The sequence below is a fragment of the Panthera onca genome, chromosome C2 (genome assembly GCF_046562875.1).
Source record: "Panthera onca isolate mPanOnc1 chromosome C2, mPanOnc1 haplotype 2, whole genome shotgun sequence".
In the NCBI taxonomy this organism is placed as follows: Eukaryota; Metazoa; Chordata; class Mammalia; order Carnivora; family Felidae; genus Panthera; species Panthera onca.
In genome coordinates, this window is record NC_138347.1 from 128995354 (window position 1) to 129014351 (window position 18998).

The 18998-nt window shown below is 47.3% G+C and overlaps 1 protein-coding gene across 1 annotated transcript in view; it reads left to right on the forward strand.

Moving 5' to 3' along the window:
* RAB6B (RAB6B, member RAS oncogene family) overlaps positions 1 to 18998 on the forward strand; it is a 61881-nt gene that overhangs the window by 25010 nt on the left and 17873 nt on the right. Inside the window, exon 2 of the mRNA XM_060638710.3 lies at positions 2641 to 2699. Within this exon, the coding sequence (XP_060494693.1) occupies positions 2641 to 2699 (59 nt within the window). The remainder of the gene's footprint in view (positions 1 to 2640; positions 2700 to 18998) is intronic.

Here is an 18998-nt window from a genome sequence, read left to right on the forward strand (position 1 = left end):
GTGGGAACACTCACACCGGCAGGACCCCACACCTAAACGTTCCTCCTGCACAGCCCCAATAAACAATTTGTTGTCTTGGGGCTTTCCTCCACCTGGAAGTCACCCTGCGAGCCGGTTCTAATCCACTGCCAGTGGCTATTGTTTGGTCTGGGATGGGGTGGCTTGGCATTCGAAGCCCTTGCAGGGATTTCTAAGTTCTCAGCCCCTCCGAGGACCTCCTGCGGCGCTAGTTGCTTTTTGCCATTCCACAGCCTCTTCCCTGTGTGCTCAGCTGCCCCGGGGAAACACCCCTTGCAGGGAGAGAACTGTGTCTTCCTGCCTTCTCTCCACCCTGCTCTCTGATGCTCGCCCCTCCCCCACCCAGGTGTGAGATGGGATGTGTCACTACCTAGGGAAGTCACTAGCGAGTGAGCCCCGGATCCCCCGTCTTCCAGAGGAGGCAGTAACTTTCCACCGTCTCTTGGAAAAGGAGGATGCTGCGTTGTCTTCGTTCTCTTTGATTTCATCTGCCTCTTGCTGGCTCAGGGTTTCACTCTGTGGTCCCCTTAGTATTTTGCAGCCAGGCCTTTCCATGGGGGAAGCCTCCACTTCTCGCCTACATGTGAAAGTTAAGGGGAGATTTAATGCAATTGGAAAGCACTTAACAGATTAATACCTAACAGTTGTCAAGTAAGATTAGAAGAGATTGTGGGTGTGTTACTGCTCACCCCAGAGAGGTTCAGAATAGACATGTGGCTATTCTGATGCCAGCTCGTACAGGACCTGGCACTACCAGGCAGAGCTGGCATCAGACCCCTGGTTTAAGGGCGTGCCCCCAACGAGACTGCCCCACACTTGAGATGCCACCACGAGTGGACTCCCCAAGGACACCACACTTCTGATCAACAGGCTGCAAATTTGAGGGGCCCTCATGACCCTCCTCAGGTTCCATAATTTACCACAACAACTCACAGAACTCAGGAGTGTGTTCTACTTATAATTATAATTCTATTACAAAGGATCCAAATCAGAAATGGCCAAATGAAGAGACACGATGGGCAAGGTCAGTCCAGTAGCCGTGGTAGTATTTTTTTAATCTGATATTCTGGAAATCGTCTCAATATCTCAGTTGCCTGCTATCTGCTTCTACTTTTAAGCATTTCCTGTATGCCTGGCTGGCACTTTTATTTAATTCTTACCACTGCCCTTTGAAGTCTTTGAGGTTATTATACCCATTTTAAAATGCAGAACTGAGGTCCAGAGGAATGGTGACCACCTCAAAATGACAGGGCCAAACAGCAGCCCAGCTAGGATTGGAATTCAGCTAATCAGTTCTGAGTCAAAGATGGGGCCATCCCAGTTTGCCCCAAATAGTGTGTCAGATGTCCTTCCTGGCTAGAAGATGGTGGCCTTTCCCTTACAAATATTGGCTGTTTGGAAGGTGGTTGCTCATCTCTTCTGTGGTGTATGGCTAAGGCTTCAAAACCAGAGAAGGACCCTTCTCAGAGGAGCCAAGTAGGGCTGCCTTGCTCCATCTGGGCAGTGACCAGCCACCCCAGCAGGCCCAGCCTTGTGGACATCCCGTCCAAGAGTCAGGGAGAGGCAGGAGGGAGAACCTTCAGGTGCTGGCTCTTTTGCTTTCCCTATCAGGGTTGCCTGTGTCTAGCAGTCCAGAGCAGGAGGGCCTCTGAGCCAAGCTCAGCTGGGCCAGTCCCCCTCGGAGATTCCCAGGCCCATGGCGGAGACTTGATGGGACAGTGTAGACAAGCACTCCATGCTGGGCCTGACCCAACAGTTGTTCCTTTGTCACCCTTCCTCCCCTCCCAGGTAATTAGAAATGCTGCCTGCGATAGGCATTTCTGCCACTGCCAGGCCCCAGGGGACCTGCACAGGGTTAGGTCAGAAGCCAAACCCCACACAGTTTGGGAAATTAGCATTTGTGGAATTCCCAAGAGATGGCCTGGGTTCTCTCAGCCATACTGGTAGGTGGCTCTTGTTTGGGGTTTACTGCCCCTTAGAGGGCATTTGCAAATATGGAAGGCGGTCCCGTCAGCATTTACCTGGTAAGATCCAATGATGCTAAACATTCTGTGAGGAGATAGACTGTCAGGCACACACTACAAAAAAATAGTCCTGCCCTTGAGAGACACTGGGGGATAGCCCATTAACTTCCCCTGCACCCTGGTTCCTTGGAAAGCCACCTCCTTACTAGTTCCAGGCTGAGTGAATAGGGAAAAAAGAGTATGCCTCCCTCCCAGCCTGTGGCCAATGGCAAGGCAGTATTTCCAGGTGACCATGGGCCCATGCAAGAGGAGCATCTTGTCTTATGCACATACTTGCTCTGATTCTTCTATATGCTTCTTGCCTCACTTGTGCTCTTGGGGGTCAGGGAAGACCTGGATGCGGGTGGTGAGAATTCTCCAGACTGGGGAGGCCTCTTGCTTGGTGCTGGCAAGTATTCCCCTATAACCTACCCAGGGTAGACTTGGCCACCTCACCTTAGGGTCCATCTCCGAGGGTCTGGCTCCTGCTTCTGTTTCTGAATTTCATCCTTCCTCTAGGCTTTTTTGTTTCCTTGTTTGTTTTTTTCACATGATATGTGTTTGGAGGATTCTAGTTTGCATGCCACAGCTGAACCCCTTTCTTCTTGTTGTTTTGCAGTCGGGAAGACGTCTCTGATCACACGGTTCATGTACGACAGCTTCGACAACACGTACCAGGTGAGGTCCTGGGTTCCCCTGCCTCCCCCACCATGTCCGCAGCCATGACCGCAACCTAGAGACTATGCTGGCCTCTCTCCAGGGCTTGCTAGTGCTGGCCAAGAGCAGCATGGTCCTGGGTCCCCTGGGCATCCGTTTTGCCTTGGAGGAGCTTCCTACTTGTGCACAAGCCCCAGCCCAGTAAAGACCCTGAGCCCTTCTGAAAATCCAAACTTTGGTAAAGGAAACATTTTCTAAAAACAGAGAGGACACATTTCAGTCTCTGTTCTCTTGCTCCCCGTGGGCAGGTCTAAACCATTATAATGTGTGGTTACTTGGAGGGTCATCATGTAGAGGAGGATGGGTAGGCAAGATGTAAAATGAGGGAGATGAAACTGAAAGCAGTAGGATAACTTGTTTCTCGAGCATGGTTATGTTTGCTGGACACTTATGCACATGCACGTGCACACACATGGTTGCTGAGGCGATTCCTTCTTGGAGAGGCTGGTGTGATGGGCTTGTACTGCTGTATGTGGACAAGAGACAGACAGAGTGATCTCTTGGCTCCTGTCTCTAGAGGGTGGGCTGAAGTCAACTGGTGGCCTAGAGATGGCCACAGGTGGCACAAAGACTGAGCTCCTGGGGGGTAAGTAACATTTCATTGTCCTGGCATTACTGGTGAGTCAGGAGGTTTGTGCAAATGAAATGAATTTCCCTTGCAACTGTAGCTTTTCACAAAAGGCACCAACTTCAATCATTTCAAATATTTTTTAAGGAAAAAAAAAGATACTTTCTTCCTTGACAAAGAGACAAATATTCTTCTAAACCAGTGGGTTCTGTAAGATACTAGTTCCAAGAGATTATTAGCTGGTGTTACTTGAGAAGAAAAGGTAGGGAGGGAAGGTCAGTGCTTGTACAAAGTTAAGGAGCACTGGTAAACAGAATTCAGTCAACTTTTCTACTGCAGGGCTTCTCAGGGCTTTTACTACATCAGTGTATGGTTTTGATTTGCTAACAGGAATATAGTGTACAGGATCTTCCGCACGTATTTGATCACAGAATCCTCTTGTTCCTGAATCCTCAGAGGACAAGCACTTATAGAACAAACTGGGGAGTGCTATGCTAAGAGGCCCCCCTTCCCTGGTTTTACAGAGGATGCAGAGTATAGCTAACTGTGGATTACAGTTCCGTGTCTGCTCTGTAGTCTGTCTTCCTCCCTCAGGACCAATCATCGTCTTTGCCTCAAATACAGCCCCTCTCTCTGCCTCCTCTAATTCCCTGTCTTTTTCTCTCCTGTGTGTGAAATACCAGATAACCAGTGGCCTTGGGAAGAGTTGATTGAAGGGTGAGAAGATGAGGCCCTGGGAGAGGGGCCCTGAGTACTCTGCACAACCCTGGGCACGGGCTATGGAATATCTTGGCCACACTTTGTCTTCGCTGTGTGCTTTCCAGGCCAGGGCTTTGTACTACTGCAGGCTTGCCAGAGACCTCCTCTCCACAAGGGAGTTCTACCACATTAGTCTTTGTTTGAGATTACAGTTCTAACAGACTTTAGTTCTGAAGTCTGACTTGGTATTCGTGTGTGTGTGTGTGTGTGTGTGTGTGTGTGTGTGTGTGATATGAATGACCTCACAGATACTATTTTGATTGATTTTTGAAAAATACTGAGTTATTTATAATGCCTCTTATTGGTGTCCCATTGAAAACAATGGGACTTTGGTTGGCTACTGTTCTTGGCAGTAGGTGGCAGCAGATACGGCCCCAGGGCCTGTGCAGTGAAGAGTGATTCTCATGGGCATGGATCAAAGTCTCCTGTCCTTTGAGTTTCTTGGAATCTCCTCCTTCGTCTCCAGGGTCCTCTTGTATTGCTTATTGCTAGCCCTGCATCCTGTGGTCCAGCAGGCCTCTCTGCTAGCTGCTCCCCACCTAGGCGACAGTCATGCCTCCACACTTGGGCTAATGGTGTCACCTCTGCTGGAATGACCTTCCCTCTCCTCTTCTCTGCTCTGAAAAATTGTTCTGACTCATTGAGACTCAGAGCACATGTTTGCTCTGCAGGTGGGGCCTTCCCTGTGTTCTGTACCACGGCCCCCTCCACCCTAGCACGTTGTCCTCAGGTCTCCTTTAGCTCACCGCCTATGTGCTCTGGCTCCTTGGACGGGCTCTGAGTCTGAGGAGCCAGGATCCCTCAGATCCGCCCCTGCATTTGTAGGCCCGCACAAGGCCTGGCCACAGCTGGTGTCAAGTACCTACTGGTACCAAATTGGCTTGGAAAGGGCTTGGTTTTCGGACCCCATCGGGCCGAGAGGCCACAGAGGCCAGATGTCTTGGTGAGCAGGGGAGAAAGCCCAAAGGGAAGCAAGACCTTCCGGATGGTGAGCCTTTTTGACTTTGTTATTGCAGGAGATAAAATGTCTTTCCCAGTGCTCTTTAAAATGGTAATTAGGCCAGGAGGCCAGGGATCCAATTCTGTGCATACACAGGCCATTTTAATGAACTCTCTGGAGAAAGAGAGGGGGAAATGGTACTGTTTATTTTGTTTTTCTTTTTTTTTTTTTTTTTTTTTTTTTAATTTTTTTAACGTTTTATTTTTGAGACAGTGAGAGACAGAGCATGAACAGGGGAGGGTCAGAGAGAGGGAGACACAGAATCTGAAACAGGCTTCAGGCTCTGAGCTGTCAGCACAGAGCCCGACACGGGGCTCGAACCCACGGACTGCGAGATCATGACCTGAGCCGAAGTCGGCTGCCCAACCAACTGAGCCACCCAGGCGCCCCTATTTTGTTTTTCTTAACATGGTGGCAGAGACATTTGGGAAGTAGACAAGATCCTCAAGGGCTCTGGGGAATGTTGGTTGCCCCTGACCACTCCCTGCCAACCCCCCCAAACATCCTCTCCATCCGCCCCCACCATTAGCTGAGACACTCAGTTCCCAGGACAGAATCGTCCCTCCCTCCCATCCTTTTGCCTGCCTCTGGCTCTGTGTCTCATCCCTTCCCTTCCCCCATTCATTCATTCTGACAACAGATGTTTGTCAAGTACCTCATCTGTGTTGGAGAGACAATAGGAGAAAACAGTCTGGCTACAGAATCTGGCCCTGCCCTCAGCTGGGGCATGGAGGGCAGAGGGGTTCAATCTCATCCTGGGTGGCAGTGAGCCCTCCCTTGGTCTGGGGCTGAACAAGCCTGAGGCCCTGAGGGGCTGGCATGAGGTCCCTTGAGGACCCTGATGGGCCCCCTGTCTTGGCCGTACATTAGCATCACCTACTGGGGAGATGGCCTGGAGTTTCACAAGCTGGCTCAGGCAGTAGCATTCTTTTAAATCTCTGAGGTGATTGAGATGAACGTCTAGCCAAGGCCGGAGCCAGTGGCCCATCCCTAGATCTCCCACCACAGCACAAGTTAGGAGACCGCCGACCTACTGGGCTGCTCCCGGGAGAGGACCCCGACCTGCTGGAGCTTACTCAGCTGCTTCGGGAGTGGAGGGCCATTTCTGAAATATTGGGCAGTTTGCCTGTCCTGGGTCACTCCTGGGATCCCATGGAGCCCCTGGGGGAAGGAACAGAACAGCTGTGTCCACTGTGCCAGCACAGGCCAAGGGGTTGCCCCGAGGAACCCTTACCCCCTCAGTGACCAGACCAGACGGCATTGTCATTCCTGGCTGCTCTGCCCTGAGGCTTTCGTCTCCCCTCTGGGCTCTGAATTCATTTCCTGGGGCTGCCATAGCAAATTATCACAAACGAGCAGTTTTAAACAACAGAATTTATTCTCTCACAATTCTGAAGGCCAGAAGTCTAGGATCCAGATGTGGCAGAGCTATGCTCCCTCTAAGGGCTCTGGGAGAAAATCCTTCCTTACATCCCCTGGCTCCTGGTGGTGGCCGGGCTCCTTGCCTTCTCGTCCCTTCACCTCCTCACCCTGGGGCTGCACCTCCTCGTCCTCTCACCTCCTCACCGTGGGGCTGCATAGCCCCAGTCTCTGCCTTCATCTTCAGGTGGCCTTCTCCTCTTGGGGTCTCTGTGTGTCCTCTCCTCTTCTTGTAGGGACCCCAGTCATTAGATTTAGGGACCTACCCTAAATGCAGGATGAGTTTTCATCTTACAAAGACCCTATTTCCAAATAAGGTCACATTCTGAAGTTCCAGGTGGATATGAATTTGGTCGGGGGCGGGGGCATTCTTCAACCCACTACGGCACCTCCCACTCTGATCCCACTGGGGACCAGTCCTTCTGGCCTTGGGCCTCAGAACCATCAGACGAGGTAGTGATCAGTGGGCACCAAAGGCTTCCTGGAGGAGAGGGCGGGAGGATTTAACTGTAGCTGCACTGGAGGGAGGGATGGTGACATAGAGAAAGGATGACATCTGTGGAAGTCCAGAGTGTAACATCCAGCACTGCATGTGTGTGGTGGGGGGGGATCTGCCTGTTGCAGTGGAGGGTAAGCGTGGGGCCTTTGGATGGATTATTGGCAGGCCGCATTTTGATGTTCATGGGTCTTTCCCCTTTTGCCTTCCTGGGTACTCTGCTCCTTCCTTCATTATATATATATGTATGTGTGTGTGTATGTATGTAATGTATATATATATATATATGAAATTATATTTTGCAACTGTTGTACATAATCCAGACTAGATTCATTATTATATATTTATTATTATTATGTTTGTTTTTCTCTTGATTTTAAAAGACATTAAAATTTAAAAGTTAGAAAATATTTTCATGGCCCCCTGAAAGTACCACAGGCTCCAGGCTCTGAGCCTGCCATACCTTGTGGATAAGTGGGCCCAGAGGGTTGGTACTGGAAGGCCCTGGATGCTCAGAGGGGCTTGGTCTCGTGGGGCAGGAAACACAGGGCTGTTGAGGGTTCCTTCTGTGGGTACTGATGGGATCAAAGGCATCCGTTTGTAGGAGACACAGGTGGAGCACTGTGTTGGGGCAGGGGTGACAGCTGTAGGCGGGGCCACACAGACCTGGATGCAGCTGTGTGTGGAAGGGCAGGGCAGGGGAGGGAGGAGTGTCACTGAGCATTTATGCAGGGCTGTGTGGGAGGTGAGTGAGGGGCCTGGGCCTAGGACAGAGACACCATAGGGCAGTGGAAAGGATGAGTGAACAGAGTGGATCTGTGGGGTACAGAGGAGGGAGAGGCCTGAGTGGGCCCTGGGTTTCTGTCCAGACACCCTGGAAGACTATCAGTGTCATCAACACACACACAAAATGAAGAGTCAAGTGGGAAGTAATGATGGAACAGCCAACTGAAGGTGTTTGAAACTGTTACATGGGGTAGACCCTCGACTGGTTGCACAAAATCTGGATTCCTGAAGCTCTAAGAACTAATGAGTCTTCTGGGTTGGAGTGTGGGAAGGAGGTGGAGGACCAGAAGGAGGGGCCCTTTTCCATAGAATCTAAGATGCCACATGTCTCCGTGTGGCAGCCGGGGGAGACAGGGATAGGCTCTTCTGCCCCTGGTAGAGGGGGTCAGAGTGAGGTCACACACCAAGGAGAAGGATACAGCATGTTCCGTTCTATCTCAGCTCTCTTTCTCTTTCAAAATGATGCTACGTGCAGAGGAGGCCTGGGTTCAAATCCCAGGCCTGTCACTTAGATTACAGACCCTGGACCAGCATCCCAGTTGCATTTTCTTTTAACCTGGAAATTATTTGGGTAGGACTTAACCCCTATATCACCTAGACCAGTTGCCTCAAATTTTAGCAGTAAGAATGAGGTCAATTTGTATTTAGACCATAGCTCACCTCGGTCTTAAAGTCTAGATGATGGAAAATCATTGGCCAAAAATACTGTTGACATAGATGTGCATTACGATATACTATAGAGAGAAGCAGAACAGGATAAAACCTGGAAGACAACAACCTGCCACTAGCTCTGTCGATAGTGATGGAATGGAGCTAACAAGAGTCCGGCTGGAACTGGTAGCTTTGCTACCAAAGCGTCCGGCTGGAAACTGTGGGCCTCCCAACCACCCCTGCGTTTGCACCTGGGCAGTGCTAGCCAGCTCCGCCAGATGACGCTGTGCTTCTAGCAGAAGACTGAACTTTAGTCCTCATGTAACTCTAGCAACACGATGATTTTATTACATTAATAGAGTGGAGTTCAATCTTTGCAGACATCAAGCTCTGTGGCCAACCTGTGAGGTGACGGTCTTCCGTAGTAAAATCCCCCTGAATGCCTGGTAGCTTGGAAAGACTCCCCTGCCCTCAGAGACCCACTGGGGCACCAGCCTTAATCCAGGTGCTTCCTCTGGAAATTATCTGGTTCTGGACTGAGGGCAGACTTGCCCTTGTGCTAACATCTTTTCGTTCCCTCCCTCCTCTCCTCTGCCCTCTTCTCCCTCTCCTTTGTGAAGCATGTATGAATTAGCAGTGTGGTCACCTTCTGGTACAGAAGGCTGACAAGTGGTGGCTTCAGAAGAAGGGTTGAGGTTTTCCAGGTGCAAGCAGTCACGGTGGGACTTCAGGTGGCACAGCTGCACAGTGATGCTGCCGGCTCCCGGGCTCTTGCTCTCGCTCTGTTCCTCCTTCTGGTGTGTGGGTTCTCATCTGCGTGCAGGCTGGCTGTTGCTGCTCCAGACATCACTTCTGCATTCAAGGCAGAAAAAGAAAGCAAGAGCTTCCCTAGAATCCCCTCCCCTCCCCTCCCCTCCAGCAGACTGTGGCTAGAATTGGGTCACCCGATGATCACTCTTACCCTCTGGAGAGGCTGGGAAAGCAGAATTTCACTTTTACAGTTTTCAGGCAAACAAGGGAGTAAGAGGTGGTCAATAGGTAGTGGGTGAGTCCATCAGCAGCATCTGCTATGTTTCATAAGTTTAAAGGGACTCATGATGTGGTTCTCTGTCCCCAGATGTCCGTAGTCTGTCCTGTTCACTTTGTAGGATACCCCTCAATGGCTCTTAGACACCCTCAAAAGTCCACCACTTGGGGCATCTTTCACCCTTTTAAGAAGAGGCCTTTCGTACTTGGATCCTTTCAAGGCCCTTCAGGAAGCCTCCCAGGGAGCATCAGGCCACATATCTATGGGCCTCTGTATGGCTTTTGAAGGGATCGACTGATTTTGATGAAATTTAACCCCTTATTTAAAGTTGCAAGGTACATACTGTTTGCTTGATGTCCCAGACCACAGGAGATAAAAAAGCAATGGATAGATATTTAAACTGGGTGGTGGCAAGCCCAAGCCACTCTCCACTGGGAGGGAAGTGGCCACCAGGACTGTGTAGACTTTGAGGCTGAAGTACTGAAAGCACCCAGGTACCTGCACTGTGGCCTCCGGAGTCAGCATCCCCTCCCCCAGAGCTCATTGCCAAGCTGCTGGCAGGGACAGACCCTGCCCAGCATGTTTTCCAGAGGCTACCGCCTCCTTCCCCCACAGCGCCCACTTGCCAGCCTGAATCCTTAAGTTTTGCCAACCTCATTTGCATGCTAATTTGCATGAGTCTACCCTCTACTCTCATCTGATGGTTGGTGCAGAACACCACAAACAGCAGCTTCATTGTCAAGGGCTTGTCATGCCCAGCTGCTTTCTGCCACTTATGGATGCTTCCCCAGCCATGGGCCGAGGCCTGGCCAAGGCTAGTAAAAGGCACACATACACTCCTTTTCGTGATTTCTCTTCCTGAGAAGAGTCTTGAGTCAATTTATGCAAATCACCATGCAAATTTCCACTGCAGACTTTATTACTGTGTCTTGTCAGAATGTGGATGGATGCAAAATTATATTTCATAATAAATGCACATAGCAAAAAAAAATTCAACAAGTGCCTCAGGAAACATCTTCTTTGGGGATCCAATGGGCCAATGGCTCTTTTGTGCAGAGGAAGGTGTGTAATGTACTGTCAGTCTGTGCTTTGTGTCTGAGCCCCTGTTGACACTGTGTAATACCACCTTTAGAAGAAGATGAATGTGGATGTGGCTGGGAAGTCTGTGTTTGTTAAGATTCCTCAGAGTTTGCATAAAATGAAATGCCTGCCATTTTTCATAAGCAGTGCTGTTTGTAAGCACATTATTAAAGGAATAAATAGCAGAGTGTAGAGTGCAGCCTGGCCTCCTGGGAGGGGCATCAGGCAGTACAGGAGGCTTGTGCAGCACAACTTAGGAGCAGGGCAGGTATCATGGGGATCAAAGTCCCCCAAAGTCAAGTCTGCTGCTCGTGTGTCTTGATATCCTCTTTAAATTCCTATGATGTAGTTACAGGCAAGAATAAATTTACTTGTAAAAGGAAATGAAGTACAGAGAATGAGTACTTTGACTCAGACTTCATGACAAGCTAGAAGAGGGATGTGGTCTCCTTTAGAACCCAGTTAACCTTTCCTGAAGCCCTGGGAACACTAGTTTATTAATAAGGGATGTTAACAGGGATTATAAACACAAAGTTTCCTAGAGCAAGGAAGCTTGGGAACATTGGGTTCCATGAAATTATTCATGTTTCTTTAGTGCAGGACTTCTCAGAGCCTTTACTGTGCCAGTATGTTTTCTGGCTCTCCACTAGGAGCTAGAACATGCAGCCTTTCTCAGAAACACTTGATTACAGTTTACCTTTATCCTGTAGATTGCTTCATGGGGATGTATTTCACATAAACAGTCTGAGAAACATGTTGGACGGTCTTCTATGGGGTGGGTTTCTACAGTTTCTCTTGAAGATCCCCCAGTCAGTTGGTCAGTCCTCATTTTTGTTTATACAGGGTACCTTCATGTGGTCTAACTCCTGTGATCTGAAGTCTTTGAAGGAAGCTATGATTATCCCCATTTCAGAGAGGAGAAGCTCCCTATCCATTGTTCTTTGGAACCCATCAGAGTACTCAGCCCTTGCCAAAGCACTGGCAGAGGTCGCTGAAAACATCACGTGACCATCCACGTCCATTTGATGATGGTAGGGCACTCTGCTAGTGGCATGCCAAATCTTCTGGGACTGACCATGGTCAGCATCGGGAGACATTGAAGGAAGCCTACGTTTGCTGGCAGAAACCTGCCCTTCCCTCCTGGTCACCTCAGCCTCTTAGCCTTCTGGCATGACCAGAGCTATGTGCATATCGTGGATCTGTGCTATCTCCCTACCCCACACTCACCCACACAAGCATAGTACACCCACTCCTACCCACATACACATACTTGTACATGCAAATGAATACGTAGCTGCATCACATGTGTATGTCTTCACTTGTCCATGGGTCCACCCCACACAGTCATACACATGTTCCCATCAACACACACACACACACACACACACACACACACACACTCACACACACACACTGGCCTTCAAGAGGGAGAGTGGGTTGTGGCAGGTACCAGGGAGTCCCTGAGGTTTCTGGGGCCTTTTGTGGGAGGGGGTGTCCTGCCTGGGTGGCTAGTTGTTCTTTTTGCTTGGTGTCCCCATATTATCCTGTCAGATAATTTCTGTTGATGTGTTTTCAGATTTGCTGTTTCATCTTTTGTTAAGCCCGTCAGTGATTTAAAAATTTCCGTTCTAGGGGCGCCTGGGTGGCGCAGTCGGTTAAGCGTCCGACTTCAGCCAGGTCACGATCTCACGGTCCGTGAGTTCGAGCCCCGCGTCAGGCTCTGAGCCCCGCGTCAGGCGCTGGGCTGATGGCTCGGAGCCTGGAGCCTGTTTCCGATTCTGTGTCTCCCTCTCGCTCTCTGCCCCTCCCCCGTTCATGCTCTGTCTCTCTCTGTCCCAAAAATAAATAAAAAACGTTGGAAAAAAAATTTTTAAAAATTTCCGTTCTAAGTTTGGTTCTTCTTTCTAGTTTCTCTTTCTCTGCTGAGATTTTTTAAATCTGTGCCTTCATTATGAGCATATTTTTCTGTATATATTTGAGCATTGTTATGCTATATTATATTATATTATATTATATTATATTATATTATATTATATCATATCATATCATATCATATCATATATTATATTATATTAAACTACTTGCTACTTTCAGTGTCTGGGTCACCTCAAGGTTGGTCTCCCTTTCTTTTTTTCTTGAGTATAGCTTTTACTTCATATGCTGAGTGATTTAAGGTTTATCCCACACGTTGTGATTAAGACTGTGAATTCTCTTCGTTCCTTTGGAAGAGTATTGGTTGGATCCAGATTCTCTGTTCTGTTCCCTGTGGTCAGCAGCAAATTAAAGTTCTTTTGAGGTTCGTTGGTTTGGTTTGATTTGGTTTTCAGTTTTAGGTAGACTGCTTGGCAGAAACCTGCCCTTCCCTCCTGGTCACCTGCTTGGGTCGGTCAGAGATTTGGGAAGGTTTTATTTGTAGAATTTGGGGTGCCCTTCCCTGTAGCTATCTCATGTTTAGGATTTTTCACACTTTCTGGCTATTGGGGTAGCTTTGGGATCTGACTTATTTCTCAGACAGGAAGACTGTGGGTTTCTTGCCAAATTTTAGCCACCCCTGATCTCCAGCCAGGGCTGCCCTCAGTCATAAAAACGGGAACCTCACTCAGGGCTGTTCCATATTTTAAAAGTTGACACCCCTCCAGTTTCTGCCTGCTTTTGGTCACTTTCCAGTGCTTTCAGATAGTTGTTTTATTTTGTTAAGAGTTCATAATAGTCATCTGCAAGAGGTTGGTCTGATAGGGACTCTGCTGTTGAGGAAATCAGAACTGGGGCACCTCGGTGACTCAGTTGAGCATCCAACAGTTTATTTCAGCTCAGGTCATGATTCCAGGGTCATGGGATCGAGCCCCGTGTGGAGCTCTGTGCTGAGTGTGGAACCTGCTTAAGATTCTTTCTCTCTCTCTTCCTCTGTCCCTTTCCCACACAAGCATTCTCCCTTTTTCTCTCTCTAAAATAAAAAAAAAAAAAAAAAAAAAAGAGGAAATCCAAACTCTCCCATTCCCTCCATCCAGGCTTTTTTCCTCACACTTCCCATCCTCCACTACACCCCCATTTCCACCTGCTGGGAAGTTAGTATTCACTGGAGGGCTTGCAAGAAATCAATTAGAAACAGGGTTCCCCTCCTCTTAGAGTCCTTCTCACTATTCTTGTCTTTTCCATCCATCAAAAACCATACTTCTGTATGATAATCTTAGCTCCTCTACAAGGTTGGAAGTTCAGGGCTGAATCTGAAACTCTGACTAGGCATTAACCATGTGGAAGAGCATTCCAGGGGAGGGACCAGCTCCTCATGGGCAGGGACAAGGGCTTGTTCTGCTCAGTGACTAACACATAGTAGGCATTTGAGGATGTGGAAGTGAATGAGTATTAATTACTTACGGCATTTTCCAGAAAGGGACTGCCCAGGGAAGACCATATCTAACTTCTCCTTGCAGATCTGGCCTGAGAGAGATGGGCTCCAGCTGGCAGTGCTGTGGGGCCAACTGCTTGTGCCTCATGTCTGGGAAAATAGATGATGCCAAGGAGCTAGAAATTTCCTGGTAACCAAGGCCCAGCCAAAGCCATCTGAAAAGTTCTTGTTTTTGCTCCATCCTTAGAGAGCTGACTTTTGTTGTCCTTGTTAAAATGCAAATGAAGTTCCTCTTAAGTGGGCTCTGCTGAGCTATTATGGCTAATGACCGTAAGAGTCTGACAATAGGAAGCCAGACAGGATCTGACCCCCACGCAAACCCAATGACAGCTTCAGGGCACAGTGACAGCTTGAGAAATGAAGGGATTTCAGGAAGCAGAGGGAGCACAGCTGAGTAGTCCAAGTAGAGGCTTTGTAGTAAGGGAGACTTCAGTTCGAATCCCGCTTCTGCCACACAGGTCATGTGTGTGGCCTTGGTTTCCAAGTGACCCTTAGTTTTCTCATGAATAGCACCTTCTGTATACATGGGCATCTCCCTCTGTCTGTCACCCCAGGTAGGGAATTTGCCTCTCCTTCTGGATGCCACAGCCTCCTCAGACTGATTACAGCACAAGCTCAGAGTCTAGGAGGTTGTTTGCAAACTTCACTGCACAAATGAGTTATCTGTAGGCTTGTCTGGAATTCTGATTCCCTGAGTGACACGCCAGAGATTGTGATTCTGTGTGTCTGAGTGGGGGCTCAGGAATCTGTATGTTTAACAAGCTCCTGATGTGGCTGTAAAGCAAGTCGTCTGTGCACTGCATGTTGAAAAATCACTGAATCACTGGCCAGTTGGAGAGACTGACGGGTATGAGATCTTTCCAGTTCCATACAGAAACTATTAAATGAGGGGCCATTGAGGCCAACCTGAGGGCTCAGAAGATGACTTGCAGAATATGACTTACAGGGGAGCTGAATCTGAATAGGTTTGAACCACATGGAAGAACATTCCAAAAGAAGGAACAACATTAGATAAGGCACAGATACACAGAGTAACTTTGTGTGTGTGGTGTCTTGACCAGAGGATTACTACTAAAGGATTAAGTAAAAGCTGGATATAAGGGAAATGAGACCAGAGAAAGTGAGGGGCAGGCCCTGAACAGTTTGTAAGCCAAGCTGAAGTGATTGGACTATCTCCTAGGGACAGTGGGGGAGTGAAGTGGTCAGATTTATGTTTTAGAAAGAGCCTGGTGCTGGATGAAAGACTAGTTATAAGGGGAGAGCCTGAAAGGCAGAGAGATCAGTCAGGAAACGGTTGAGGTTATTCAGATAAAAGAAGTTGGAGGTCTGTACTGGGGCAGTGCTGGTGGGGGTGGTAAGAATGGAGAGGCTAAATGCTCAGGGGGCAAAGTCATCAGCTTGAGGATTCTTCTGATGTGAGGAGGTGGACGAGAGAGCAGGTGAAGAGCAGGGAATCGGGAGGGCTTCCAGAGGCTTCGGCACTGGAGTGGTGGAGTTGCCATTCGTGGAGGGAGGAAAATAGAAGCTGGTTTGGAGGGATATGATGGGCTCCGTGTGGGACACACCGTGTCTAGTGAGATGTCTAGTAAACAGTAAACAGTAAACTGGATACCTGGATCTGGGGCTCAGGACAAAAGTAAGGCCTGGGATGTACATTGGAAAGCTGTCGGCACATCCTATTTGAAGCTGTGAGAATAACGAGGTGCCCTGACACAAGCAGGGAACACCAGCATTTTAGGAACAGGGAAAGGAAGAAGTTCCTGCAAGAGTTCAGTAAGGAACAGCAGTTAGAGAGGCAGGGAAGCCAGAAACAAGTCGTGTCATGAAAAGCAAAGGAAGAAAGGGTGTCCAGGAAGAAGATTGGTCATCAGGGTCAAGTGCATCAATTGGGGATTGGCTCAACAGTGTCCTTATACTTTAGAGGGGCATCTGGGTGGCTCAGTTGGTTGAGTGTCTGACTCTTGATTTTGGCTCAGGTCATGATCTCATAGTTGGTCAGTTTGAGCATGGAGCCTGCTTGGGATATTCTCTCTCTCTCTCTCTCTCTCTCTCTCTCTCTCTCTCTCTTTCTGTTTCTTTCCTGTTCATGCTTGCTTACTCTCTCTGAATGAATAAACAAACAAACACACAAACTTAAAAAAAAAAAGAGCGTCCTTACAATTTGGAGATGAAATGGCACCTGGCAATGGTAGCAAGTGTACTTTCAGTGGGCGGAGGGCAGAAAGCAGACCACCCTAGTCAAGTAGGAGGTGGGAGGAGAGAAAGTGGAGACTGGGTTCGGGGTCCTTTTCCAGTAAGCCTACCATTTGAAGAGAGCTGAGAGAATGCCAGATGGCTAGGGAGCCACTTAGCAACAGGGACATGAGAATTTTGAGAATGCTTCTTGGACAAAAGGAAGGAGCAGAGCATGGAAGGTTGAAAATATGGAAAGGAGATGGCTGAGAGAGCATCACCTGGGAGGAGGGGGCCAGGAACCAGGGATCTGCAGAAGCTTGCTTTGAACAGGAAGAGCAAACATGCAGAGCCCAGAGGGATGTGGGGATAAAGCTGGACACTTGTAGACAACTTTGCAAATAACCTTTTCAATCCTGGCTCTGCTTCTTCCAGCTGTTGACACTGGGCAAGTAACTTAACATCTCTTCTACTCAGTTTTCTTATTAAAAAATTTTTTTAATGTTTATTTATTTTTTTGAGAGAGAGACAGAGCACAAGTCAGGGAGGGGAAGAAAGAGAGGGAGATACAGAATCTGAAGCAAGCTCCAGGCTCCTAGCTGTGAGCACGATATGGGGCTTGAACTCACGAACTGTGAGATTATAACCTGATCCAAAGTCGGATGCTTAACCGACTGAGCCACCCAGGCGCCCCTTTTACTCAGTTTTCTTAGCAGTGACATACAAATACTAAAGAACATAACTCATAACATAGATATCAGGATTAAATTAAGTAAGGCATGTAAAGCACTCTGTACAATAGCTGGCACATGATAAGTAGTCATGTTTAGTCATTGTTACAGTGCTTACCAGTGTTGTTGTATTAAGGGTTAAATGCAAGGAATTGAAGTAGTTTATACCTAATGTTGTAAAGTAAGATTTGAGACCATTTTCTGAGAGGGAGCCACGCTGAGGATGGAAAAACAGGGGAGAATGTTATGAACTGTTGCTGATATGGATGCAAATAGGAGGCAAAAGCAAGTCACATGTTTTTATATTTACCCATAGATTTACCATTTTTGGTGCTCTTATATTCTTTAAAGATTCAAATTTCTTTCTGTAAAAGTTCCCTTTAGCCTTAAGCATTTCTTATAATTAGGGCCCAATGGTGACAAATTATCACAGCTTCCCTTTATTTGAAAATGATTTGCCTTCATTTTTGAACAAAAGTTTCACTGGCTATTGAATTTTAGGCCAACATGATGGTGGTGGTGATGCTGTTTCCTTGAAAGATGCTTTTCCATTGTTTTCTGTCCTCCATTGTTTCTGAGGAGAAATCGGCCATCGTTTTTGCCATTATTCCCTTGTGTTCAACGTGTCTTTCCATTCTCTGACTACTATCAAAGTTTTCTGTGTATCTTTGGTTCTGGCAGTTTGACTATGACATGCTTACGTGTGGTTTTCTTTGTATTTTTGATGTTTTAGGTTTACTGAGCTTCTTGGTATCATAGGTTGATGTTTCTAATCAAGTTGCAGAAAAGTCTGGCTATTAATTTTTCAAAAATTTCTTTGCTGATTCTGTCTACTCTCTTTTTGAGACACCGATTGCATGTTAACAGATCACTTGATATTGTTCTAGAAGTTCTGGAGACTGTATTCATTTTTATTGTATGTTTTTTCTCTGTGCTCCAATTTGAACAGTTTATTTTGTCCTCTCAAGCTCACTGACCTTTCTTTTGCAGTGTTCTAGCTGCTGTTGTACAAATCCAGTGCATTTTTACTTCAGGTATTGTATTTTGTAGAGTTAAGATTTTTGGTTTTTGTTTTTAGAATTTCCATATATCTCTCTTCAAATTCATCATTCGTCTTTCCCTTTATATGTTTAACATATTTATAACAATGATTTTGAAGTTATTCTCTGCTGTTCCAACATCTGGCTCATTTAGGGGTCTGTTTTCTTGATTATGGCTTGAATTTCCTGCTTCTTCACATGTCTAAACCTTTTTATTGTATAGTGGACATTGTGAATACAGGCATACCTTAGAGTCCCTGCAGGTTTGGTTCCAGGCCACTGAAATAGAGTGAATATTGTAATAAATGAATCAAATTTGGGGCACCTGGGGGCTCAGTCGGTTGAGCATCTGACCTTGGCTTAGGTCATGATCTTGCAGTTCATGAGTTAGAGCCCCACGTTGGGTTCTGTGCTGACAGCTCAGAGCCTGGAGCCTGCTTCGGATTCTGTGTCTTCCTCTCTCTCTCTCTCTCTCTCTCTCTCTCTCTCTCTCTCTCTCTCTCTCTCTCTCTCAAAAATAAAAATTAAAAAAAAATTATTTTTTTTGCTTTCCCAGTTCACATAAAAGTTATATTTATATTATACTGTAGTCTATTAGTGTATAATAACATTATTTCTAAAAAAATAATGTAGATATCTTAGTTTAAAAACCTTTGTTGCTATAAAATGCTAACCATCATCTGAGCTTTCATCAAGTTGTAATCTTGCTGATGGAGGGTCTTGCCTCAACGTTGGTGGCTGCTGACTAATCATAGTGGTGGTTGCTGAAGCTGGGGGTGACTGTGGCAATTTCTTAAAATAAGACAACAATGAAGTCTGTCACGTTGGTTGACTCTTCCTTTCGCAAATGATTTCTCTGTAGCATGTGATGCTGTTTGATAGTATTTTACCCACAGTAGAGCTTCTTTCAAAAGTGGAGTCAATCCCCTTGGACTCGGCCTCTGCTTCATCAACTAAGTATATGTGGTTTTCCAAATCTTTTGTTGTCATTTCAGCAGTCTTCCTGGCATCACCAGGAATAGATTCCGTCTCAAGAAAACACTTTCTTTGCTCATCCATAAGAAGCAAGTCCTCATCCGTTCAAGTTTTATCCTGAGTGCAGCAAGTCAGTCCCATCTTCAGGCT